The 27,793-nt window shown below is 44.3% G+C and overlaps 2 protein-coding genes across 5 annotated transcripts in view; one reads left to right on the forward strand and one right to left on the reverse strand.

The window, feature by feature from the left end:
• The first annotated feature begins 948 nt into the window (after window positions 1-948).
• On the forward strand, window positions 949-21,729 carry PYGL (glycogen phosphorylase L). Its single transcript, XM_073638506.1, has 20 exons — window positions 949-1,287; window positions 4,971-5,072; window positions 8,869-8,947; window positions 9,451-9,554; window positions 10,692-10,823; window positions 10,905-11,016; window positions 11,888-11,970; window positions 12,162-12,305; window positions 12,454-12,546; window positions 13,113-13,259; window positions 14,614-14,777; window positions 15,161-15,275; window positions 15,478-15,579; window positions 16,351-16,498; window positions 17,314-17,372; window positions 19,515-19,656; window positions 20,302-20,509; window positions 20,585-20,719; window positions 20,831-20,897; window positions 21,212-21,729. The coding sequence occupies exons 1-20, from the start codon at window positions 1,045-1,047 to the stop codon at window positions 21,398-21,400; spliced, it is 2,568 nt and encodes an 855-aa protein (XP_073494607.1). The 5' UTR covers window positions 949-1,044; the 3' UTR covers window positions 21,401-21,729.
• A 3,095-nt stretch (window positions 21,730-24,824) lies between these two features.
• ABHD12B (abhydrolase domain containing 12B) overlaps window positions 24,825-27,793 on the reverse strand; it is a 32,061-nt gene continuing 29,092 nt past the window's right edge. For all 4 annotated transcript variants that reach the window (XM_073638514.1, XM_073638515.1, XM_073638517.1 and 1 more), the window contains 4 exons: window positions 27,578-27,660; window positions 26,651-26,729; window positions 25,525-25,646; window positions 24,825-24,962 (listed from right to left, as the gene is read on the reverse strand). In XM_073638514.1, the coding sequence (XP_073494615.1) occupies window positions 24,941-24,962; window positions 25,525-25,646; window positions 26,651-26,729; window positions 27,578-27,660 (306 nt within the window). In that variant the 3' untranslated portion in view covers window positions 24,825-24,940. The remainder of the gene's footprint in view (window positions 24,963-25,524; window positions 25,647-26,650; window positions 26,730-27,577; window positions 27,661-27,793) is intronic.

Raw genomic sequence — 27,793 nt, forward strand, 5'->3', positions numbered from 1 at the left:
GACTCTTTCGGATTACAGAATCTACGGTCGTCTGCATCTGTCCTTGGACTCCAAAGGGTCCACGTACTGTTCTTTTACAGGGGTCATCTTCTGTCTGTCCCAGATATAATGCACACTGCAAACCTCTTTCATAACGATAGTGTAGGAGCACCAAGGCTGTAATTATAGAGGGTGCATGGTTTGCAATCGAACCCTGGCCTTGGAGACACTTTGTATTAAAGACCTATAATGGCTGGAGCCCACAGCCTTCAAGTTACCCTAATGGGGAGCACTACAAAGCAGCTGGTACAGGAGAAACAGCTTGGTGGCTCAGTGGTCAGCACTGTTGCTTTGCAGTGTTGGGGTCCTGGGTTCAAATCCCACCAAGGAAAACATATGCAAGATGTTTGTGTGGGTGTTCTCTGGTTTCCTCCCACACTCTAAGACATCCTAATAAGGAATGTAGATTGTGAGCCCCAATGGGGACAGTGAGGATAATGTATGTAAAGTGCTGTAGAATTAATGGTGCTATATAAGTAAAATAAATAAATAAACCTCCTGCAAAAGAAAGTGATTATGTATTTTTACAGGAAGAGATAAACAGCAGTCTATGTAGCACCGCTTCTCCTTGAGTAATGTTATTTGTAAAACCTAAAAAAAAACAGTAACTGCAAGTTATGCTGGGACTTATAGTTCCACAATAACCAGCAATGAGTATAAAACTGGTAATTCCTGCTGAGACCTGAAGTTGTACACTTTGCAATATCCTGCAGTAACAGAAGTGATATTGTGCAGCTACACAACAGTCCTGGCAACTACATATGGGTTGTGCATTCCTGCCAGGTGGGCTGCAGCCAGCTGGAGGGTGGCACACTCCCCAGTAAGCACCATGCCCCTTCTATCCTGCCTGTGCTACTATTGGTGTATGTGATTTGCAGCCACAGCCCCATCCCAATAATCACACTGTGGGTGGAGACAGCAGAGGGGAAGTTCGAGTCCCACTAGTTATAAGCTGCAGCCTCCAGCCTGCTCCCTGGTCACCAGTCCCCACACAGCACAGCAGAGATGGCCAAACCCCTGACTGACCAGGAGAAGAGGAGGCAGATCAGCATCAGAGGGATTGTAGGGGTGGAAAATGTCTCTGAGCTGAAGAAAGGCTTCAACAGACATTTACACTTCACCCTGGTCAAAGACAGAAATGTCTCCACCACCAGAGATTACTACTTTGCTCTGGCCCACACTGTGAGGGATCACCTGGTGGGCAGGTGGATCAGAACCCAGCAGTACTACTATGAGAAGGACCCTAAGGTACTAACTTCATTGCAATCATGGCTGCTGCAAGAGGTTGTGCAAAAAAAAAAAAGAGCCTGTCACTGTCTGTATCTATGAATGTTGCAAACTTTTATATGGAGCTTTGTGCTTGCATACAGTAACACTTGGTCTTGTTGCAGCTGCTGTAGGAAATGTTTGTTACATTGTGGCAACACTCACTATGTTATTGACAACACAGTTGTCTCCTACTATTAACCCTTTCTTACAGGAAGTGATGAGACTCCATTATCCACAGGCTGCAAATCATGCAAGCAGTTTTGCTAACTGCACCTATACCTGCCTCCAACTTGCTCTTTGGCAGAGATGACTGTGGAGATTAGGATTTAGCAATATCATAGGTGATATCTGCATATGTTTTGCACTATAGACCCTGCATTTTATAGATGACATTTCTAGGGCCTGGGGCCAGCCTGGTGTTATGGGTGTGGTTGGTGAAAATATTTTTTACATTATTAAACTGTTTATAACAAGTTCCTGTAATTGGGATGTGGGGAAATGAATATATGCAGCACTGGCGGACACAGACCGAGAAGAGCCCCTGTGCAAGAAATGTATAAGGGTCCTTTGTAGCTCCTCATAATGCACAATGCAGTCTGCTTCAAAGGTTGCACCAATGCTATGTGAGATTTACTCCCAAGTTTGCAGCTGACCTGCAGAATGCAATGGCATGCTGGTGGTTGTAGTTTTGCAATAGATGGAGATATTATCAGTACATGAGGCATAATATATACAGGCTTATTCCTTTGCAATTGGGTCTGCAGAGGTTACTTTTATGGGTCCAGGTTCTTACAAGTTGGACTGTTCTTTGAGTGCAGTATACTTTATGCAGTCCAAAGTGCTGCACGTAGGTGAATCCGCATGTGTTCATTGATCCATGTGGATTCACTGCATTCAGTACATTAGTGATCTAATATCTCTTGCGGAGACTAGCGACTCCACAAGAGAAACTGACATGCTGTGGTCTGGTTAGACGCGCCGCGGGTACACGGAGACGCATAGTGGGCATGGGATTCAAAGACTCCCATCCACTATGCTGTAACATCTGGCCGCTGCGGGTTTGACGCGGCATAACACGCAGCGGCTCCTGACCGTCTGCGCATACCCTAGTCAACGTACATAACCATACCCCAACTCTAGTGTAAAACTCTACAGTGAATTCAGGAATAAGTTCTTATTGGGCACATCTTATCTCCAAACAAGCAACAAAATATAATTTTTTGCATATTGAATGTTGGTTATGTGGTTACTATGCAATTCTCAGTACACTGGTGCATGATCCGTATAACCAGAGGGTGAGCTTTCCAAGCAATTTCCTCCGGATAGGCCCAACGTATTCCATCTATTTTAGGTTGGATTTCTATAATCCTAATGAATTTTAGTCCTGTTCTTTCCTGAAGGGGTTAAACCTCTTGCGTCACCATAAAACCTGCTCCATCTCTTGCATTCCTCTGTGCATGCTGTTGGACGGCCTTCCTTGGTGACACAGTAGGTGACGATTTTGTAATCCCAGCATTGACCTTCACTGTTAAACATTTGCTGACTCTGCGCTTTTGTGCCTGCAACCTGGGATTGTGGGAAAAATGATCCCTTTATGATCATGGGGTGTTACCTCTGAGAATGAAGGGTACACTGTCCTCGTGTAGTGCTGCTTGCGGTGTTTCCTCTGCACAGCGGTGCCCCCACCACTTGTTATTCAGGGAACTGGAACATAGGCCCTATAAAAGTGAATGGTGCTAGCCGCAGCTCCCTGCATAGTTGGGTGGTCCAGGTGCCAATGTGCAATGAAATCCTAGAAGAGGCTGAAGCTCCAAACTATAACTTTACAGCAGGATAATTGGGGGTCCCAATACCCAGCTCTGATCCCTTTTTAGCAAACCATACCCTGGTGTATCCATCACACAGCCACTGGAAGTAAAGCTTGAAAATGTCTATTTAAATAACAGCGAGCAGAGAGCTTAAACCTACAAGGAAAGACTGTGCTGAAATTAGTGTCTTATTCGGCAATGTCGTGGGTTTTTTTTTGTTTGTTTTGTTTTTTTTTCTCTTTCTGTTCTTTACAGGTTTAAAAAAGAAAAAAAAAAAATTACAATAATAAAATACAATGCAGCGAGGTGCCCTGATGTGAATACACTTAAAATCAGCTACAAAAGTTGTAAAACTGGCACAAGAATGGGTATCAAAGTGGGCACTGAAGGGTGAAATTGAAAGGGTTAAATGACTTTGGGCCACTGATCTCACAGATCTCTGCAGATACACAGATAGTGATGCCCCACATTTTTTCGGGTCAGTCCAGCCTGGCCCGAATGGGTTCTGGGAATCCGGACTGGCATCAAAGTCGGCATACAGTTGATTTTTGATGATTTGAATAAGTAACTGGTGTGGAGTCAGTCTCACTCTGTCTATTTTGGTGGAGTCAGTATAAAATTGTCCGACTCCTAAAATATATAATAAATTGGGTTCAGTAGTACAATGTAAGATGTGCTGTAATTTTTTTCAGAAGAATTTGGGAAAGTTCTGAAATGTTCTATTCCTGATCTAAGGATCTCTGCTTTCAGTTTAGATGACTCTGTGCTGCACTTTATGTACACGCTCAGTGGTGAGGCAGGGCTGTGGAGTTGGAGGTTTGGCTTACTGATTCCACAGTCCTGGTTTTTCAGGGGTTAAATGACTTTGGCCACTGATCTCACACCACAATTACACAGATCGTTATGCCCTGCATCAAATTCAGGTCACTCCAGCCTGTGAAAATTGGCTTGATGCCCGTTCTGATGTCCAGAACACATTTGGGCCATCCTGGAGTGACTTGCATTTGATGCGGGCCATCATGGAAAGTGTACTGTAATACCTGAACATGTTTTCAGAAACAGTAATTAATTAAAGGAGTTATTTCCTCTTGTAAAATAGGCAAAAATTTCAAAGTGCTTATGGGGGAGGGGGACAACTTTGCAATTTTGGCTTTTATTAAAAATCCTCTGTTCTCGAGAATGGAGAGATTTTAGTCTACTGTTAGACTGCAGCAGTAGACTTTAATATATCCGTCCCATTGGCAAAGAGCGGAGGTTTGCATTATCTCTTCTGGATCCAAGTTCCACACCCGTGCGCTCCCCGGATGCTGCCGAGGCTAGCTCCCCGGATGCTGCCGAGGCTAGCTCCCCGGATGCTGCCGAGGCTAGCTCCCCGGATGCTGCCGAGGCTAGCTCCCCGGATGCTGCCGAGGCTAGCTCCCCGGATGCTGCCGAGGCTAGCTCCCCGGATGCTGCTTTAAAGCAAGTGAATTATACCAGCAGGTACAGGCTCAACCACATAGCTAATGGCCCAAACTGCATTCTTATGATACTTTTTTGTACCAAACATTTGCCCTGCAGTCAGGCCGGTGCAAAAATACAAATACCTAGAGGTTGACTGAAATGAGTGCTATTTTGGAATTTGTAGTACAATCTCATTAACCACTTAAGTTCTTCCTTGTGATGAATGTGGTTCTGACCCTGTGGTGTAGGGCACTTGCCCATTGAAGTCGTCACCCAGATTTCCATTTATTTAGAACATCCTAGATGTCTTTTTGTTGCTGTGTCAAGTGGGGTAACAACCCTCCCAAACAATGTCCTGGATGCCTTGGTTTTTGTTCCTTACCACCTGTGTTTTTTTTTATCTTCTTGCAGAGAACTTACTACCTGTCCCTGGAATTCTATATGGGCCGGACCCTACAGAACACCATGATTAACCTGGGGCTGCAAAACGCTTGTGATGAAGCCATCTATCAGGTGACACAGAAGCTCTGCGAGTGGTGATGTGTAGCAGCGGTCACAGGAAGTGCTATTACATCTGTACCAGCATGCGCTCCGGTGGTAGTCACCCAAACAGGGAGCTGCTGGATGGGAAGAACTAATGTGTAAAATGTACAAAAATGGTGGGCTTCTCGTAGAGGAGTGTACAGACCTAGAATAACCGCTCATCTGTATAGAATATAATATACCTGTCTCCTCATTATGTGCTATGAGTCAATACAGAACCCAAACTACAATCAGAAATCCTGTGTTCTGCATCCGTTACCTTTATGAACTTGCACAGACATGTCTCGGGCAGGTTCTGGATCTTTCCTCGTGTGTGTGTGTGTTTGGCATCTGTAAATATATATATATTTTGTCTTTATTATAGGCCTTGGCGTAGTAAGACTATTCTCCTGTGTATAATGTTGGATCTGGCCGGCCGTGCGGGGAAAGATTTTGTCGGTAGTAGTACTATACTTTGAAAAACTTCCTTTATCAGTCTGGACTTTCTAGACCTCCTTATCATCCTGGAATGGGCAGCCTTGTAGAACAACCGGGGGTCCATCTCCTGCTGATCGGTCTTTGTTTTGGCTTGTGGTCCGGGCAATCTTTTGTCTTACTTCAGATAGGCAGAGGGGGGAGGCTCCTGCTGCGGCCACCAAGTGAGGAAGAAAGGCCTCCTGAGACAGAAGAAGTCTCTAAGTTGTAACTGTAAGATATAAAAGAAAAGATAATTAGGGGAGAAGGTGCTGGGGTGTTTTTTTTATTTATTTGTTTTTTCATAATTTTTGAGCATTTTCTGTATTTGGTGCTTTGTGAGGGATTTTCTGAACGTCTTTAATACCCATGCAAATCCTATGGAATGACCTAAAATCATGGGATGGAAAAGTAGGAGCATAGGGGTTCCCTAAACCATATTCCTCCAGCTTTGGCGATCAGTTTATCCAGGTGGATATCGCACAAAAGGCTTTGGTAACTAAAACCACAAAAAATAAATAAAAAAACCTCTGTAACCTCCTATTCAATTGGCATGTGGCTACTATTAGATATCCTGCTTCCATAGACCTCTTTCTGTAGTTATTAGGCTACGTTCACACATTGCGTTTTTGCTGAATATTTTTTTTTCTACAGCAAAAACTGATCTCTTGCCAGGTTTGTTTAGCATTTTGCTTGTTTTTTTGCTGCGTCTTTTTCCACTGTCCTTTTTGTCTCTTTATGCATATACATAAAGTTCAGTTAAAAAAAATCCATTTCATTTTGGTTTTGGCACAAAAAAAAAAACTCTGAAAAACCTGACACCTGCGCAAGTGACGCTCTGTTTTGCAAAAAACATGCAAGGCACAAAATACAGATCAAATAAAAACCAAGCTGTGTGCATGAGATTTCTGGGATCTCCTAGACTTTGCTGGTACTGTAAAACGCAACTGAAAATTTGCAGCAAAACGCTGAAAAAAACCAAGATGTGTGAACATAACCTTAAGGTAAAGCTAGATAAATGAGCTCTTAAAGGGATATCCCATCTTGGGCATTGATGCCGTCCTCAGGATGTGCCATAACAGCTCTGCTTGATCCATGCACGATGCTCTCCATTGAAGTTTATGGGAATGACAGGAAGAATGCACTGAATAAGTAGAGAATACTGTGGCTGTAATATATGATGATCTTGGAGGATCTGCCATGAAAACGTTTAATGTGCAGCTCACCTGTGAAGAGCTTGTTGACGAGAGGACCTTTAGGATGGAAAAGTGATTGTTTATAGGTTGACTCCTGATAATGAGGTTCTGACATCAGGCGATGTCTGTTCCCATTGTAGAAAGCCCTAAACATGGAGGGTGAATGGGAAAAGCTCTCTTGCTGCGGATCCATAAAGCAAAACTATATAGAGTTGCCCGGTATTGTGAGGACCCCCCTCCCCTCCTCCCCTTTACTTGTATACTTTCATTGGAAATGGATTATAATGTAATCTGACATTGATTGTGATCTGGGAGTCGCAGAGCTGAGTAGAAATGAGGCTGCAGAGTAAGGAGATCGTTACACGGCCCCCAGTAGATCAGACCCCACTAAACCAGGAGTGGAGTGATTGCAGGAGCTGGAGCTCCCACCTTGTGGCTCAGCCCGGCTCCTGACATCTCTGATGATTTGTCCTTCTCTGCACTTCTCGATCATGATGTCTGTGTGATCTTCTGGCCCAGGACGGTGGCATCAGGACACACAATATTGCGCTGGTTGGAGGGTCCTCGTTGCCCGCCCTACATGTCTTTCAAGGAGATCCGCTTTCCCTCCATCTTTGATGCATTCTCCCTTCTTGCTCTTGGGCTTTCCTTGTTGCAGAGTTCTGTACTTTCTCATTCTGGGAATGTGATTCTCGTCAGCCGCTCTCCTATCTGGGGACAATGATGGGACAGCGGTCTAAGTGCTATTATACGATATTTCCTTAAGATGCATTAGTCTGAATATGTTCCCGTAATGTTCCACTGACTGCAGAAACACGCGCTGTAAGTGTAGGAAAATCCGGTAAGGGATCAATCTTGAGTGTAACATTTAGATTTTAGATATATTGTGCACAAAGTAAAACTAGTATAGGGAATAAATGAAATATTTCCCAAGAAATATATAATGTTTTGGGGATTTCTATAGGGGTTGTCTATATTAATTTAATAACCATAAGAAAGAGAAATGAGCTGCACTCACCAGTCCTTAAAAGCAGTATCTTTATTCCATGAGGATAAAAAGTCCGGCAAGCAGGGAGAGCTGCTTGCCAGACTTTTTATCCTCATGGAATAAAGATACTGCTTTTAAGGACTGGTGAGTGCAGCTCATTTCTCTTTCTTATGGTTATTTTGGACTGTTTAAACTTTTTTATGAGCTTTTGCACCTGAAATGTTACCAAGTCCTATTTAGGTGTCTGCATTGTACATGTTCAGCTTTGCACTGACTATTGCAGCTGCTTGCAGGTGGTGCAGGTTTTTCACTTTCCTCGCTGTAAGATATATTAATTTAATCCTCTTACGAATAATCAACCCCCACAATCAAATGTGATCTGTTTGGCTACCTGCCAACAAATGTTCTAGTCCCCTGCTGCACCCCCCACAGGTAAAGTGAATTATTACAGTCCTCAATTAAATGCACTGTTATGTCGTGTACTCAAGAGTTTTTACCAGTGCCTTGGGTTGTCTCAGGAGCGCATTGTGCTCCTATTAACTGGTTGGCACTGGCAGTATGATGAGCCGCTGGTCAGTACCGTGCTCTCTACGATTCTGCCAACTTTATCTCTGTCGAGCCAGTTGCAAAGTGACGGTGATCTAGCCTACTTTAGAGCAGCGCTTACAAGCTCTACAGAAAATGGCTCACCTAGGAGTCCGGCCCCCGCTGACTGACAGCAGAGGTGGCAGCTAACTTAAACAACAATCCGTAAACTATGCATTTTTTACCACTGGAATGAAAAATCCCTGTTTCAGAACAAAGTATTTTTAATTAATCGTATTATTTATTTTAAGCACTTAGCCATTTTATCCATATTTTTTAATAAGGTGAGACATCCCCTTTTAACCTGAGTGTCCTAATAGTTTTTTTTTTTTTGGAGGTGATGGTGTTAAGTAATCGCCCACAGGTTCCAGGATAAGAACCTAAATGGTGGGATACAATGATGGAGGCGACCACCGTTGACCCATTTTCATGCAGATTTTAAGGAATTATTATTTTTTATTTCCTGTTACTTTTTGCCCAGCTCCATTAATAGTCCAGGCCTGTTTTGCCCTTAATCACTTTCTTGAATCTTGTCGTTCTGCAGCTTGGACTGGACATTGAAGAACTGGAGGAGATGGAGGAGGACGCTGGACTTGGTAATGGTGGTCTTGGACGTCTTGCAGGTCAGTCTGCCGGGGACGGTGGATACGGCTGGGACTTTCTACAATAATTGAGGTGGATTCCTGTGATGTTTTATTAATCTCTCATGAAACGTCCTGAAATTTTAAATCTTTATATTTATTTTTAACAAAGTCTTCGGGACGACCCGGGGCATTGACATTAGGACCGCTGGGAGGACATGGGGGGAATACATTGTTTGTGCTGCTGGTCTACTTGGTGACCTATTAACTGGAGCGGCTTCGCTGAACTTGGCATGGGGGTAGTAGTCCTGGCTTCACCAGATCTTTCACTTTTAATATATTCTGTCCTGGTGGCAATGCTTCTGGGGTTGATGATCCTTAATATAACCTATGTATTGACCCCATACAGTCGTTATCATAAGCTTATATTCACTGGCCGCCAGTCCCGCCTGGCCCTGCTGGTCCTGGACAAGCATCACCCCCATTAATAAGTTTACCAACATATTGGCTTCTCCCATGTGATTTACGATCTTTCTCTTTTCCAGCCTGTTTCTTGGACTCGATGGCCACCTTGGGTCTCGCTGCCTATGGATATGGCATCCGCTATGAGTATGGCATTTTTAACCAGAAGATCAGAGATGGCTGGCAGGTGCGGGACGTCGCATATTAACGTTCCTATTATTGCGGTCTCCTTATTAGTCAGCCATGACAGAAAGGTGGTGGTTTCAGTAACTAACGTCATATTCTTGGCTTCCTTTCCTAAAATCCCAATTGTAACTGATTATCTATAGGCTGCGCCAGTGTCCCCAGGGGGTCTAGAGGGGCTTGTGACCTGGGTGTCCCAGGATAACACCAGAATTGTGAGAAACCTCCATCTGTTTGGGATCCTGGGTTTGATATTTTCTAGCTAGTGGGTGACGACTCATAGGGGCATTAGGGCATCACCTCAGGACTCTTGACCAAAATGGTTTAACAGCCCTTGACCTGGAGACACTTAATGTTAAGGTGCGCCAAAAGAAAAAGGACCTTGGGGAAGAGTCAGACGGATGTATAGCTCAGACAGGGGCCGCATCGCTATGCTCAGACTGGCCATCTGCTCTCCTGACCCGAGAATTATGGCATGTATTATATGCCTCTGCTACAATCTGGTCAGAATAGCCCCCGAGCATTGCGATGCAGCCCCTGTCTGAGTTATATGGCCGTCTGACTCTTCTCTATAAGGTCATAGTGTTATCTCAGACCTAAGTCTATTAGTGCTATGGGGGCTGGTAAGGGGTCCATGACTATTAATGCCAAACACTTATGCATGTTGTTCGTGCCAGGCCATTGTTGCAATCCCCCGTATATCTGACCCTATGATCGGCCCCCCACTATTGACCCATCTCTCCACTGTGGTTATTTGGTCGTTTTTACATTTCAGGAAACATTTGGTAAAGGGTTATTGAGATTGAGAAACTCAGCCCTTAGAACAAAAAACTGTTGTTACCCAAGGCCGGGTCCCTTAGTTAACATATCGTTACCCACATTTCCTGTGTAATGTGCTAATCATGCCGGCCCGGACTGTACATGGCAGGGAAAATAATCCCATACAAGCTGTTCTAGGACTGCGAGGCTTGTACTGGCTCATTGGTATAACGTGAGGGTACTAGAACCTCCAGAATCTGCTATCACAGGTCTTTAATAGCACTAGTCTCCAATGGGGCAGACATTATGGCCCCATCCAGATGTGACTCCTATCCTTGGGAATCCATATTGTCTTTGCTTGTATATCCCCCATCTTGTGCAGGTTGAGGAAGCAGATGACTGGCTGAGACATGGAAACCCTTGGGAGAAGGCCCGGCCTGAGTACATGCTGCCTGTTCACTTCTATGGGCGAGTGGAGAACACCAAGACAGGCGTCCGCTGGGTGGACACTCAGGTGAGGTTGGAGATCAGTCTAGAGCTCCATATCTGGTTCCTGCCCCCACGTTTGGTCCAATATTCACCTTTTCTATTCTAGGTGGTTCTGGCGATGCCGTACGACACTCCAGTGCCCGGGTACATGAATAACACGGTCAATACTATGAGGCTGTGGTCTGCCAGAGCGCCCAATGACTTCAACCTCCGAGACTGTGAGTGTGGGGCTGTAGGGCTCCAGAAACCGGCCACTGATGACCATAAGCTCTGACTCTGCCGACCATTGGGCTGTTGGATTGGCAGATGCAGGACCATACGGTGTTCTGGGCCTTCTCATTTCCTGGAGAAACTTTCAGTTGTTTCCTTTTTGTAGAGAAATGTTTGAGGGGCCAGAAGGGAGAATTGGCCAAATAATCCGTTATCAAATTCCTGTATGTGACCCGCAATATACATCCAACCAAGGTTGGAGGGACGGCTGACTATCTAATATGTATGGAGGGGATTTAAGACCACCAGCAATAGATGTGACCAGGGGATTAGACATGTGGAACTAAAAAAACGGAATTCTTTTGATCCTGTGTGTGCGCATCTGTATGGCAGCTAAAGGCATATGGACGTTTTAAAGGAGTTGGTCACTTAATTGATATTGATGACTGATCCTTAGATTATTTAATCAATCTCTGGTCAGTGGGGTCTAACACCCAGTGCCCACCATCATCCAGCTATTACCAGGTCCCACAGTGGTTCAATGTTACCAGTGAATGGAACACACAGCTCCATACACCGCATAGTGGCTGTTTCTGAGTACTGCACCTTAGCTCTTCTTAAAGAAACACACATGCACTCGGCGAAGAAACTGAGTTAATTCCAGATATGGCAATGTTCATGGTCAGCCGTTCGTGGAGTTACTTCCTCTGAGGTTGCCATATTATTACGTTAGGCAGGAAGTGGTTAATTACAAATGCTCCTCAGCAATTCCTGCCTATCCCCGGCTCTGGCTGTAAGATATACAGTATATTAGTAAATCCATGTCTTGTGCCCCCATCTCCTTACAGACTGGCCGTATCTGCTTCTGTATTCCTCTAGTTAATGTTGGTGACTACATCCAGGCAGTCCTGGACCGGAACCTGGCCGAGAACATCTCCCGCGTCCTGTATCCAAATGATAATGTGAGTCCTGGCTCCTCCATAAAGTACTGAGCATATGCAAAAGGGGTGTAATGTTCTGAAGTTGACTCTAGAGGGCAGTATTGGGTCTTGACATTTTGTTCTGCAGTCTAGTACTCTTGTTTTTGGCTTTAATATTAAATGTAAGTATTCCCAGAACTTGACGTTACTTTAGTCTTATGATCTTTGCTCAGTTCTTCGAGGGGAAGGAGCTGCGTCTTAAGCAGGAGTACTTCGTGGTGGCGGCTTCCTTACAAGACATCATCCGTCGATTCAAAGCCTCTAGATTTGGCTGCAGGGACTCGGTGAGGACCGGCTTTGACGCTTTCCCAGAGAAGGTAGGTTTCTTATGTATTATTATGATGAATCTGGAATATAAGTATGTAAAATGTACTTTTCTCTTTTTCACCTTTTTTTTTTTTCTACTCTTCTTTTCTTTTTCTTCTCTGCTTTAATTATTTTCTTTCTTTTCTTTCTTCTCTCCAGGTTGCCATACAGCTGAATGACACTCACCCTGCACTGGGGATTCCAGAGCTGATGAGGATATTCCTGGATATAGAGAAACTTCCCTGGGAAAAGGTAACGTGACAATGGCTGGATTGTAAGCCTTTGTGTCCAGATCTGTCACCCGACCCTTCCCCTCTGTAATTTTTAGAATAAATTTGTGGGGGTGGGGGAAATGGCAAAACTACAGGCGAACTCTGTACTCCCTTGACTCTTCCTATTGCACTATTATATATATTCTATTCTATATTCCTCCTTATTACTTCTGCCGCTCTCTCCCAATGTTGCAGTGCAGCGATGGTCTTAGGTCTGACACTGAAGCAGATCCGACCCTCTTTGCTAATCTCTTTGGATGTCGCATTAACCCTATACATGCTGAAGTTCCGCGTTGCCCTATTCTGAACCTGTAATGCATGTATCCCCAGTGTTAAATGCTGTGTTTTCGGAGGTACTTGCGCTGTTCTCGCTTTCCCTTGGGTGTCTGATCATAGCCTTGGGGCTTACGTTCCTATAATTGCACTTTTTTATTTAAAGGGTCACTTTCTACAGTACATATCGCTTTTCAGAAACGACAGATCATAAAGTATGATTTATAGATTCTGCTTCCTTTGACTTTTTTTTTTTTTTTTTTAACTTTTAAGGCTTGGGAAATTACCAAGAACACGTATGCCTACACCAACCACACTGTGTTACCTGAAGCTCTGGAGCGCTGGCCGGTGGATCTCGTGGAGAAGTTGCTGCCGCGACATCTGCAGATCATCTACGAGATAAACCAGAGGCATTTGGATGTAAGTCCGCAGAGCGTTCTTCCTCCAATATTTATTATATGAAGAATTTTCTGAATCTTGCACTTCATAATCCCCCCCCCCCCCCCCCCAAAAAAAAAAAAAAAAAAAAATCTAATATTCGGGCACAGTATAGTGATCCTACCGTATTCCACCTCAACTCCCCTGGTAAAGTATAGTGACCCCAACACAGTATGATTCACACGCTCACACTGTCACACCCCTCCATGTAATATAATGAGCCCCCACACCTCCACACTACATAATGCCCGCAGTATCCCACCAAAGAGTATAATCACCAACGCAATGTGATGGACCCCACACAAACCTTCACACTGTGTAACTGCTTGCATACAGTATAAAAGACCCCACATAGCCCTCCATTAAGTATAAAGCCTGCCAGATAGCCCTCCAAATATTATAATGGTCTCACATAACCATTAATGAAGACTGGCATTGCACATTCCTGTCTTAATGAAGGGCTCGTTGCAGTATGATTTGCTGACCTCATTAAAGGGATTCTCCAGGAATAGAGAAAAAAACCTGAAGGAAATATCATTTATAAATAAATTCCTAAATACATTTAATTAAGAAATAACTTCCTAGATAAAACAATTGTTAATTTCTATAGAATGAAAATAGCCGCTGCTGCCTTGTTACACTGACAGAAACATGTGCAAAAAATGTTAGGACAGGGGCCACTGAGCATGTGCAGCAGGAAGCCCTGCTGTGATATTGCAGAACTTCAGATAGAAATGGTGGGCAGCAGTGTGAGCAGCCTCTTCTTACCTCCATACCCCTGGTATCTCCAGTATTACATCAGATATACAGGGTGGACAGCAGTGTGAGCAGCCTCTTCTTACCTCAGCACCCCTGGTATCTCCAGTATTAGATCAGATATACAGGATGGACAGCAGTGTGAGCAGCCTCTTCTTACCTCAGCACCCCTGGTATCTCCAGTATTAGATCAGATGGGGTGGACAGCAGTGTGAGCAGCCTCTTCTTACCTTAGCACCCCTGGTATCTCCAGTATTAGATCAGATGGGGTGGACAGCAGTGTGAGCAGCCTCTTCTTACCTTAGCACCCCTGGTATCTCCAGTATTAGATCAGATGGGGTGGACAGCAGTGTGAGCAGCCTCTTCTTACCTTAGCACCCCTGGTATCTCCAGTATTAGATCAGATATACAGGGTGGACAGCAGAGTGCGCAGCCTCTTCTTACCTTAGCACCCCTGGTATCTCCAGTATTAGATCAGATATACAGGGTGGACAGCAGTGTGAGCAGCCTCTTCTTACCTCAGTACCTGATATCTCCAGTATTAGCATTGCCCAATTTTATGTATTTTCTACCCCTCCAGAGAATTTCCACCCTGTACCCAGGAGATGTAGACCGTCTTAGAAGAATGTCTCTGATTGAGGAAGATGGAATCAAGAGGATTAACATGGCTCACTTGTGTATTGTGGGATCCCATGCGGTGAATGGTGTGGCCAGAATCCACTCAGACATTGTGAAGAATGAAGTGTGAGTTATCTGCCCTAACCAGACCCATCTACTGATAAATAATGATGTTAAACCTCTGCACCCTCTGCTCTGGGCCATAACTTTACAAATTGTGAACGAGAAATTTAAAAAAAAAAAAAAAAAAAAATGCTTTGGGGTGCTCTGCTGATCTCGGGGTGCTGCGCTGCTCGGGCGAGCCGTGATCTCTTGACTGCATTTCCCTTCAGATTAGTTGTTCATATTCCCTGCAGCGCCCCCACAGGGGAAATAAAGCATTGTACATATCTTATTGAAATGAATGGGCGTTGTATAAAATGCATGGTTGTGTGAATCCTCCGCTATCAGATATTGACGATGGGTCGAACCTTTGGGTAAATGAGCTGCTGATTCTTCCTCTTCTTTAGGTTTAAAGACTTCAGTGAAATCGAACCAGAAAAGTTCCAAAACAAGACAAATGGGATCACCCCCCGTCGCTGGCTCCTCCTGTGTAATCCGGGACTTGCAGAGCTCATAGCAGAGGTGAATATTAAACCTATAGTTCTGATGGAGGCGGCCACAAGGCCCCAATGGAAACTGTCATCGGGGCCCCTCCACCGGTCATGTGGTCCACTCAGTTCTGGTGTCTTCTCTGCACCAATGGCAGCTATTACAGAACTACAACTCCCATCAGGTGATAAGAGTTGTATCCTGTAGGGTTAACCCTTGCATCCTTGTATTCTAGAAAATAGGAGAAGACTACGTGAGGGACCTGAGCCAGCTGAGCAAACTGAACAAGTACGTGGATGACAACACCTTCATCAGGGACATCTCCAAAGTGAAGGAGGTGCGTGACCGTTACAGACAGGAGCATTATTTTTTGGTTTCTTTGTGCTACCACCTTTTTAGAAGGAATATCCCACTTTATGTAACTGGTGTCATGCTAGGTATGGGAAGAACCCAGCGTACAACGACGGGGTGGGCCAGCAACTAGGGAAAAGGGGGAGTGGAGACCCCTAAGCAGATCTAACAACACCCTGACTACCCTCTTATCCCTAAATAGGTTCCACACCTATCGCTGAGCCGGGTTCCTTAGCCCTGGCTGTCCCTAGAGCTAGGCCCTAGGAAGGGAGGGGGAGGACTAGTCAGCCCCACTGCAACTAAAGACAATCAAGGGAAACAGACAAGGGGATACACTTGGCTGGAGTTGGGGAACCCTGGATTAACCCACTGACTGTGTTGGACCTAAAACATGACATAAGGTGGACATTCCTGTTTTTTATTTGAATTGTTTTTTTTGGGGGGAAAAAAGTTTAATTTTAAAATTCTCACGCTGGCTACTAAGCGAAATACTACCCAGATTTTCTGTACAGATGAACTTTCAGCAGTCTCATTATCATCACAGACTTGATTACAATGACTGACCATACAGCTCGCCTTCTCCCCCTCCTGGACAATGACTCGTGCTCAAATTTTTCTGTAATACCAAATGGGTAGTAATGGACGGACTGATCCTATTTTTATTTATTATTGTGTGAGTCTTGTACTAAGTAGTGGGTGTGAAAACTGCAAGATTTGTTTAAAAGTAATTTATATCAATTTCTCATTCTGCTTTTAGGAGAACAAGATAAAATTTATCCAATATCTGGAGAAGGCATACAAGATAAAACTGAACCCGTCCTCCATGTTTGATGTGCAAGTAAAGCGAATCCATGAGTATAAGAGGCAACTGCTGAACTGTCTCCATATCATCACCATGTACAACCGTGAGTCTTACCATTCCCGCTCCTCCATTTTTTGCAGATTTGAGGTTTGGCGGATTAGTGATAAACTAATCGCAGCGATCAGAGAAGAGCAAACAGGATCAAGTCTTTGCTTTCCCTACAGCAGCCCCGCAGGTGGACCGAAGCATTACAGTTCTCATAGAAATCAATGTGTAGTGCACCCACATGCCAGGTGCTGTAGAGATAGATGCATCCTAAACTAAGGACACCCTATAACTTGTAATAATTCACTAATACAGTATTTGTAAATCGGCTTTCTGAAAGCAGTGGCCCACCGTATTCTGGGAGGACCCATCACAACCCATTTATTCCTTCTTTTTCTGTAGTGGCAGGTTATAATTCTAGATTTCTCCTTTGCTCACAACCTGATGGATTTCATGTGCAGACGAGGGAACATCTGTTTCTCAGGTCGGCTGTCGCCTCTGCGTTGTGTCCCGGCGCCCCTCTATGGGGAAGGCTCATTAGGTGTCTGATTATCCCGATCTGTCTGACAATACGAGAAGATTTATGGGGGCGCTGGGGAAATGGGGGAAGAGGTGCGGAGGAGCATTCATCACATATATGTAATTGCTCACATCTGTGTCGGGTGATAAATACATTCTGGAATTATAAAATTATATGGCAAGTAATCATTTATTTGAGGGGCAGGCGGGGGGCTCTATACACTATCATATTGTGGGCTGTAAAGCGTGTCGGCCCGCACAGTATAAGCCAAGCACAGAGACTTATAGCCCCTGCCATTCTCTCTTTCGTCAGATATTAAAAGTATTTTTCAGTTTAAACTTTTTTTCTTTTAGGAATAAGAGCAAATCCCACAAAGGACTTTGTGCCAAGGACTGTCATTATTGGAGGAAAGGTATAATTTTGTCTTTGTCCTCCTATAATAGTACTCAAATACAATATACATATATATACCTCTCAAAAAAAAAATAAAGGGAACACTCAAATAATACCTCCTAGATCTGAATGAATGAAATATTCTCATTGAATACTTTGTTCTGTACAAAGTTGAATGTGCCGACTACAAAATCACAAAAAATCATTAATGGAGGCCTGGATTTGGAGTCGCCCTCAAAATTAAAGTGGAAAAACACACTACAGGCTGATCCAACTTTGATGTAATGTCCTTAAAACAAGTCAAAACGAGGCTCAGTATTGTGTGTGGCCTCCACGTGCCTGTATGACCTCCCTACAACGCCTGGGCATGCTCCTGATGAGGTTGCGGATGGTCTCCTGTGGGATCTCCTCCCAGACCTGGACTAAAGCATCCGCCAACTCCTGGACAGTCTGTGGTGCAATGTGACGTTGGTGGATGGAGCGAGACATGATGTCCCAGATGTGCTCAATCGGATTCAGGTCTGGGGAACGGGCGGGCCAGTGCATAGCTTTAATGCCTTCATTTTGCAGGAACTGCTGACACACTCCAGCCACATGAGGTCTGGCAATGTCCTGCATTAGAGGAACCCAGGGCCAACCGCACCAGCATATGGTCTCACAAGGGGTCTGAGGATCTCATCCCGGTACCTAATGGCAGTCAGGCTACCTCTGGCGAGCACATGGAGGGCTGTGCGGCCCTCCAAAGAAATGCCACCCCACACCATTACTGACCCACTGCCAAACCGGTCATGCTGAAGGATGTTGCAGGCAGCAGATCGCTCTCCACGGCGTCTCCAGACTCTGTCACGTCTGTCACATGTGCTCAGTGTGAACCTGCTTTCATCTGTGAAGAGCACAGGGCGCCAGTGGCAACTTTGCCAGTCCTGGTATTCTGTGGCAAATGCCAAGTGTCCTGCACGGTGTTGGGCTGTGAGCACAACCCCCATCTGTGGACGTCGGGCCCTCATACCACCCTCATGGAGTCGGTTTCTAACCGTTTGTGCAGACACATGCACATTTGTGGCCTGCTGGAGGTCATTTTGCAGGGCTCTGGCAGTGCTCCTCCTGTTCCTCCTTGCACAAAGGCGGAGGTAGTGGTCCTGCTGCTGGGTTGTTGCCCTCCTATGGCCCCCTCCACGTCTCCTGGTGTACTGGCCTGTCTCCTGGTAGCGCCTCCAGCCTCTGGACACTACGCTGACAGACACAGCAAACCTTCTTGCCACAGCTCGCATTGATGTGCCATCCTGGATGAGCTGCACTACCTGAGCAACTTCTGTGGGTTGCAGAGTCCGTCTCATGCTACCACGAGTGTGAAAGCACAACCAACATTCAAAAGTGACCAAAACATCAGCCAGAAAGCATTGGTACTGAGATGTGGTCTGTGGTCCCCACCTGCAGAACCACTCCTTTATTGAGTGTGTCTTGATAATTGCCAATAATTTCCATCTATTGTCTGTTCCATTTGCACTACAGCATGTGAAATTGATTGTCAATCCGTGTTGCTTCCTAAGTGGACAGTTTGATTTCACAGAAGCTTGATTTACTTGGAGTTATATTCTGTTGTTTTAAGTGTTCCCTTTATTTTTTTGAGCAGTGTATATCTCCTAGGCTCTTACTAGGAGCTGGGACTAATCTATGGCTTATATTCACCTTTTTCTGTACAGGAAGCTATTTTAATTGAAAAAGTTATACAATTCTGACTTCCTGCAGCCGCCACTAGAGGGAGCTTTCTGTATGCACTGAACTCCCTCTAGTGGTGGCTGCAGGAAGAGGGGAGCTTTCTGTATGCACTGTGCTCCCTCTAGTGGTGGCTGCAGGAAGAGGGGAGCTTTCTGTATGCACTGTGCTCCCTCTAGTGGTGACTACAGGAAGAGGGGAGCTTTCTGTATGCACTGAGCTCCCTCTAGTGGTGACTACAGGAAGAGGGGAGCTTTCTGTATGCACTGAGCTCCCTCTAGTGGTGACTAGAGGTAGTATAATGGCTATCGCAGCCATGGCATTAAACCTCTGCACTTCAGCTGTCTACCCTCATCAGCACTATGAGCTTGGTGACAGGGGTGCAGATGTCACCTGTGAGAAGTTATAAAATAGAACTGCGTGTCCTTATTTTCCCATATCCTAGGCTGCTCCAGGATATTACATGGCAAAAAATATCATCAAGCTCATCACATCTGTGGGGGAGATCGTGAACAATGACCCTTTGATCGGGAACAAGCTGAAGGTCATTTACTTGGAGAACTACAGAGTGTCCCTTGCTGAGAAAGGTCAGTCCAGCATTGTATGGGTGCATGGGATATTCTGTATGTAGCGGAGTTCGTGTCTTAAAAGGATTGTACATAAAGGCCCCAATCAAGACTCTTAAATTTCATGGATCTTGAGGAGAGTAAAATCTGTGGCATAGTGAACGCTGCAGCGCAGTGGCTAAGGACAAGTATGGTGCTGCTCCTGGAAGTAATCCGCCATGCTATTAATCTCTTCCTCTACATGTTGTTTCTCAAGATTTTATATATATATATATATATATATATATATATATATATATATATATATATATATATATATATATATATATATATATATATATATATATATATATAGGTATTTCAATTTTTTTTCCTTTTATGCAGCATGGAAAGTTGTGGAACATTGCTTGCAACTCAATTTATTCGGGGTTTTTTTTTTTTTCTGTCTCCAAACACCGCAGTCAGCTGCATTGATATAAGAGCATACTCCTTGGGAGTACAGATGATGGCAGTGATGTCGGCTCTGCTCCGGTGTCTCACTTACTCTGGGGAGAAGCTGCTGCAGGAGACTTTTGTTGGAAGCAATTTACATGCAGTTTCCTAATAAAGGGACTTGAACTTATTATTTTTTTTTTTTTTTTTTAATCTGGCCATTTTTGTTGTCAGTGATCCCAGCCACAGACTTGTCAGAACAGATCTCCACAGCGGGCACTGAGGCTTCTGGAACAGGCAACATGAAATTCATGCTGAATGGAGCCCTGACCATTGGGACCATGGACGGTGCCAACGTGGAGATGGCAGAGGAGGCCGGAGAGGAGAACTTGTTCATATTTGGCATGAGAGTGGAGGATGTGGCCGAAATGGACAAGAAGGGGTAAGGTTCCATGTGACCATGGGCAATGGCTGAAGGCTCGGTCTGGATTTACCCTCCCCCTTGCTATGCCCGCAGGTACAACGCTCAGGAATACTACCATAGACTTCCAGAACTGAAGCAGGTGATGGACCAGATACAAAGTGGCTTCTTCTCTCCATCCAAGCCGGACCTCTTTAAGGATCTGGTGGATATGCTCTTCTACCATGACAGGTTAGTGTGTCATTACCCAATGATTGTGCCATGCTTGGTGCCCAGCCCTCAGATCTTTTTCTTCAGACTGACTCCAATTGCATTTCCTAAATTCTTCTTCATCTTTTCCAGATTTAAAGTATTTGCCGACTATGAAGCCTATGTGAAGTGCCAGGAGCGGGTCAGTGCTCTCTACAAGGTAGGTGACGCAGTACTAAATAGTATTTTAAAGGGAATGTCAACTATTGAGTTTTTAAATCCAAATTTTTCTTAACTGTTTGTTTTTTATTTTTCTTGAGTTTGGAGCTTTATACTTCTGATTAAAGTTCCAAATCTTTTACATAATCCTATAGTCTACAATTCTCAGAGCCACCACTAGAGGGAGCATAAGAGCCAGCTGCCATTGGCTCCCCCTAGTGGAGGCTGCTGTTACTCCAGTCTTACTGTAATTCTTCTAGTCTACGAATCTTCTAAACTACTTTTATTTATTTATTTATTTTTTTTTTTGTGCAGAGTCCAAAAGAGTGGACCAAGGTGGTGATCAAGAATATTGCTGCATCAGGCAAATTCTCCAGTGACCGGACCATCAAGGAATATGCCAAGGATATCTGGGGTGTAGAGCCGTCTGATTTGAAGATTCCTCCACCTAATGAACCCAGAGAAGCCATTGAGGACCTAAAGCCGATAAATGTAAAGGCATAACGGGTGGAGCCTGGAGCTGCAAAGCTTGCACTGATCTCCAGACCCCTATCGTCTGCCATGGTATCCGGTGTCAGGAGACCACCGACCTGACACACTGTAACAGATCCTGGACTCTTTTCATGCTTTTGTGCCCTTGCTTTGCATTAGGTTATTATTGTTGCACTGGGCTGGTGTAGAGCAAGATTTGTTTTTCTACGAAGGGTTAATCCTTCTCGGATCGTCAGGATCAAGTCCTGGCTATTTAGCGATGGCTTGGAATCTCGTAGTTGCTTTATGACCAAATATACAGTTATGATGACTGTCAAATCATTAAAGGAATTTATATAGAACTTTCATCCTCTTGTTTTACTTGTGGCATAACTTCTTGGCTAGATAGGGGCTAGTCTCTAGAGACTAGCCCCTTTCTGCTGGTGCCCACCATCTAAAAGATGGAGCGGGACCAGGGAGGGAGATCCTGCCTTATTACCCAGTCCCCCTTCCTTGACCTCTTGAAAGATTGGGATCACTGGATAATAAAAGCCAGGTCACCTGCAATAGTACCACAGTGTACAAGAAGTGCCCCCTTAGCCGCTGCTCTTGGTGGATACGTATACCTTGGAGTCATGCTGTATGTCTAAGTGAACCCCCTAAACTGTTGGGTCCCAAAGACCTGCCCCCTAATGCAAAAAAAACTAGTAGACTACTGCCCCCTGCTGACAAAGATATGGATGTGGGCATAACTGGCCCATGCTTGCCACCACCCCTATGAGCTAGTCGTCCACATCACCTCCGCACTGAGTATCCAGTACAATGGGTGCACAAGCCGTGGTCTGGGGTCCACATGCTGCCTACAGTGCCGCCACTCACAGATCAGACGTGCTTATGTTTAGTGGCTGCCAATGTGTTCATGGCCAAGAAAAAAGGCGCAGGATCAGATCACTACTAAGGATGCAATAAGTGTCCATTTTTGGGACCCAAATATTGGTAGATTGAGGTTTTTGTGGCATTAAAGTAAAGGTGAGAGGTAGTCATCAGCATATAACACACACTTTCCATTGCAACCAGGTGAGGAAAATCCAGCATCAGACGTCTCTCCATAAACTCCAAAAATCCTTTTATTTAGAAAATATTTAAAATGAATAAATCACATGAATAGTCACAACCCCTTGGGGGGAGGTATAGATGACAGACGCGTTTCAGATGCACAGGTCCTTAATCATTGTGTAATTATCTACACAATGATTAAGGACCGGTGTGTCTGAAACGCGTCTCATCTATTCCTCCCCCCAAGGGGTTGTGACTATTCATGTGATTTATTCATTTTAAATATTTTCTAAATAAAGGATTTTATGGAGACGTCTGATGCTGGATTTTCCTCACCTGGTTACAAGGTATCCTCTGGAGCACTGCCGGTCTAACGTGCACCTCATGTCAGTAAGTGAGCTGACTTTATTTCTCTTCTGTTTCAAAACGTACTTTCCATAGGCTGTGGACACGCAGACACCTATTTGATACACTGCAGTTTTTGCAAGTTTTCCCACCTACAAAGAATGGAGAGGTCTGTAATTTTTATCGTAGGTACACTTGAACTGTCACATTGTATGATTTTTAAATAATTATTTAATGCAAGTTATTATTTGATCACCTAACAACCAGAAAGAATTCTGTCTCTCACAGACCTGTTAGTTTTTTTTCTTTTAAGAAGCCCTCCTACTCTGCACTCATTACCTGGATTAATTGCACCTGTTTGAACTTTTTACCTGTACAAAAGACACCTGTCCACACACTGACTCCATCACACTCCAACCTCTCCACCATGGCCAAGACCAAAGAGTCGTCTAAGGACACCGGGGACAAAATTGTAGACCTGGGCAAGGCTGGGATGGGCTACAGGTCAATAGGCGAGCAGCTTGGTGAGAAGGCAACAACTGTTGGTGGAATTATTAGAAAATTGATAGTCACCTTGTGTTTCTTCATCTTCCTTGGTCTGGGGTTCCATGCAAGATCTCGCCTCGTGGGGTAAGGATGATTCTGAGAAAGGTCAGGAATCCACCCAGAGCTACACGGGAGGACCTGGTCAATGACCTGAAGAGTGCTGGGACCACAGTCTCAAACATTACCATTAGTAACACACTACGCTGTCCGGGATTAAAATCCTGCAGGACACACAAGATTCTCCTGCTCACTCCAGCACATGTCCAGGCCCGTTCACTAATGATCATCTGGATGATCCAGAGGAGGTATGGGAAAAGGTCATGTGGTCAGATTAGATGAGACCGAAATAGAATGTTTTGGTATCCAATCCACTTACCATGTTCGGAGGAAGAAGGATGAGTACAACTCCAAGAACACCGTCCCAACCGTGAAGCATGGTGGGGAGAAACATACTTTGGGGGTGCTTTTCTGCAAAGGAGACAGGACGACTGCACTGTATAGGAGGGAGGATGGATGGGGTCATGTATTGAGAGCATTTGGCCAACAAACTCCTTCCCTCAGTAAGAGCATTGAAGATGGGTCGTGGCTGGGTCTTCCAGCATAACAATGACCTGAAACACACACAGGGCAACTAAGGAGTGGCTCCGTAAGAAGCATTTCAAGGTCCTGGAGTGGCCTAGCCAGTCTCCAGACCGGAACCCAACAGAAAATCTTTGGATGGAGCTGAAACTCAATGTTGCCCAGCGACAGCCCCGAAACCTGAAAGATCTGGAGAAGATCTGTATGGAGCAGGGGGCCAAAATCCCTGCTGCACTGTGTGAAAACCTGGTCAAGATCTACAGGAAACGTCTGACCTCCGTAATTGCAAACAAAGGTTTCTGGACCAAATATTAAGTTCTGTTTTTCTATTGTATCAAATACTTATTTCATGGAATAAAATGCTGTTTATTTAATCATACAATGTGATTTTCTTTTTATATTCTGTCTCTCACAGGTGAAGTGACCTACGATAAAATTTACAGACCTCTCCATTCTTAGTAGGTGGGAAAACTTGGTAAAAATCGGCAGCGTATCAAATACTTATTTTCCCCACTGTATATACGCATGCACAGTCATGACCGAAAGTGTTGGCATCCTTTATATTGTTCCAGATTTTATGGAACAATTTCAAGGGCTCAGCTATGACTGTATGTGTATAATATATAAATATATTTATTTTTTATTGTGATCCTTGGTATTTGCTCAGTGAGAATTATTTACACGTCCCTTGAATATGGGACTAATGATCCCATTGTATAAAACCCCTGGTGATCGGGATCCTGGCACTATGGACCCCTGTATCGTATGTTATCGATACGCGCACTATTTGCTCCACTATTTTCCCCATCAATGAATGTCTTGGTTAAAATGCTTCCTGAGAAGTCGTCCTTTATCTTTGTGTCTAACTACAACTCCCAGCATCCCTGCCGTGATTAGTGCTCTGGTTACAGGACTCCTAATATGGAGAGAATTCTGGGAATGTTATATCTTTATTTTCTTAGGAACCAACTACAAATCCAGAAGAAAGGGAAGAAAGTAATAGAATATTGTACAGCAGAGGTCGGTGGTGCTGGAGGACGGCCGGCGTCACATGGTGTTCAGGAAATCCCTGGGGAAGAAGATTTCAGGATAGAATTATGCAGAATGTAGAAGTGACGTTACACTCGTCCTTCTAGAAACTGAACCCAATTCACACTTCAGATTTTAGTGCCAACACCCATGTAATATGGATGCTTAATACCTGTATTATGGCCCCATTACCCTCTGGGGCCAGAGCTGCAGACTAGGAGTGATTGGCCAGGATTGGAAATACATGGCACCATCTTCTGTTACTGTCCAGTATTGCAGCTCAGATCTATAGAAGTGAATAATTAAGCTGCAATACCACATACAGCCAGTCGCCAAAGGTGGTGCTGTTTTAAAATTAAATAAAACCAACAAACCCCTGCACAATCCTTTTAAGGGAGGGCACTAGTCTGTTTTTACCCCCAATGTAGGCGCAGTTAGGGTGGTGCATTGTGCCCCATGTATAGGACGACGGGCAACGACAGAAATCTGAAGGCGCACCTAGCAATGACGCCACAGCTGCCTTGGGAACAGGACTACCCTTACAAGTGGAGACATTTTTTTTATATATCTATTAAGGGTGAGGCACAATCTTGGGCACGTACCACAGCGTCTTTCCCAGTTTGGGGTCTTTATAAATAAATTTATGTTTGTAGCCCAACTCCGGAGGGTACAAGACCAACTTGATGTGTCTGGGATGACGAGAGTTCACGGCAATTTCATGGAGCTGGAAAAGAAAGAAGAAAATCTCTATGAAGAGAGAATCATGTGAATGTTTAAGGCTATGTTCACACACTGCATTTTTTCAGCTTTTTTTTTTTTCCTGCAGCAAAACCTGATCTCTTGCCAGGAGGTTTGTTCAGGATTTTTGCTGCATTTTTTTGCTGCGGTTTTTTTTCACTGTCCTTTTGTCTCTTTATGCATGTACATAAAGTTCAGTGAAAACAAAAAAAACTCATTCTGGTTTTGGCTGAAAAATTTGACACCTGCGTTTTTTCAGCATTTTTTTTCACCACCTATTACTTCCAATGGGTGAAAAACTGCTGGAAGAAGTGACATGCTCTATTCTGCAAAAAAAAACATGCAAAGCACAAAATCCTGATCAAACAAAAAACAAGATGTGTGCAGGAGATTTCTGGAATCTCATAGACTTTGCTGGTACTGTAAACAGCAGCAGAAAATTTGCATTAAAAAAAAACGCATAAAAAATGGCTAGTGTGAACATAGCCTAAAAGTTATCCATGATTAAAAGGAAAAACTGGTTTGCTCCCCCCCCCCCCAAAAAAACAGCGCCACACCTTTTCAACAGGTTGTGTGTGGTACTACAACTCAGCTTCATTCAAGTTAATAGGGCTGAGGTGCAATACCAGATGTAACCTGTGCACTGATGTGGCACTGTTTTTTGGAAAAGGTGAGGATAGATTTATGAGAAGTGGACCTCAGAACACAAGAACACAAGTATGGGGGTGACCTGTCATGGCCGAGTAATAGACAGGCCCAGTTTTTTCAATGACCCAAGAACCTTAAGACTGGGATCAATAAAGCCCGATCCCTTAGTCGTTAATGTTGGGAGGGTCAATCATTACCTATAAGTAATGGCCTATAATTGGGGGGCTTCTATAGCATCTATATGGGCAGCAGTTTCCCCCCAGTGGATAGGATGACATGGTGGGGTAACCAACAAGCCATGTCCTCCCTCTGGAAGCGACCTCCTGGCCCATCCTGGCTTACCTCTTTCCCCATTGATGATGGCACCACGTGGTCATCCTCTGCGTGCAGGATCAGGAGGGGGCTGCTCAGCATTTTAATACTGCAGGGGAAAATGAGATTATACTATGTGATCAGCCTAATATTTTAAGGCTGGACATGACACACTAATGCCTGGTAATCTCCTAGCATAGTAATTGTGCTACCATTTCATGCACTAGAAATAGCGCCACTCTAGAGTACAGGTTGTGTCTGGTAATGCAACATCAAATACATCGGGCTAAGCTGCAATACCAGACATGGCCTAAAGTGGCACTATGTCTTGAGGAGGGAACAGATCTTTTTCTCTAAGGTCATAAAGTCTATTTAAAGGTGACCTGTCACTTGCCAGAAATATGTCATTTTTCATCCGCTGTAAACGCCGCTGTTTTCCTGAATCCGGCTATGTTCTTTTTCCTGTGCCGAGCTGATCCTGAGATAGGGTCCTCTCTTCCCTGTATGTAAAACAAGTCTTTTAAAGGAAAGTGTATGTGTTTTGGATGACCACACCCACTTGGCTAGCAAAGCTAGATTTATATAAAGGGAAGTGGGGGCCAGATCTCAGGAACGGAGAGGAGCAGGAACAAAAGAAAAACAGCGCCGGATTCAGGAGAACAGCGGAATTTACACAGTGTCCCACTCAGAAGGTCCTCGCCTGTCCATATGTTACACAGGCAGCCTAGTCATTTGATGAGGAAAGATGTAATACTTCATCTCACCTGCAGAGGCAGTGCCAAATTCCACCCATATTACAACTAATCACTTAGAGATTAGGGGCAATTTTTTTTTTATTGTAAAATTAATCAACTTAATACCCCCAAGATGGAGTCATTGATTTATTTATGTTTTTCTTTTCTTAAATAGACTTTAATTTTAGATAGGGCCGTTATAATGGATGTTGGGAGCAATTACTTCTCATCACTGGGAAACACGATATTATCCAGCGCCATCGTGTCCAGAAAAAAATACTCAAATCCTGGGAAAATGTGATAAATCTGAAAAGACAGGAAGAGAGAACCAAGTTTAGATTTTCTCATAGAAGTCTATGGAGAGCAGCAGCGACATGGGGCAACGAGGGCTCAGTGGCGACTTTGGGTCCTCGTCCTATAGGGGAAGAAATTTCCAGGA

The sequence above is a fragment of the Phyllobates terribilis genome, unplaced genomic scaffold (genome assembly GCF_046119375.1).
Source record: "Phyllobates terribilis strain yellow unplaced genomic scaffold, ASM4611937v1 Scaffold_7__3_contigs__length_470593459, whole genome shotgun sequence".
NCBI lineage: Eukaryota > Metazoa > Chordata > Amphibia > Anura > Dendrobatidae > Phyllobates > Phyllobates terribilis.

Excerpts from the sequence above, each read along its gene's own strand:
- PYGL (XM_073638506.1), top strand. The coding sequence starts at position 1,045 with ATGGCCAAACCCCTGACTGACCAGGAGAAGAGGAGGCAGATCAGCATC. Across the intron at positions 1,288-4,970 it reads ACTATGAGAAGGACCCTAAG|AGAACTTACTACCTGTCCCT; the intron begins GTACTAACTTCA and ends ATCTTCTTGCAG. Across the intron at positions 20,510-20,584 it reads GCCGAAATGGACAAGAAGGG|GTACAACGCTCAGGAATACT; the intron begins GTAAGGTTCCAT and ends CTATGCCCGCAG.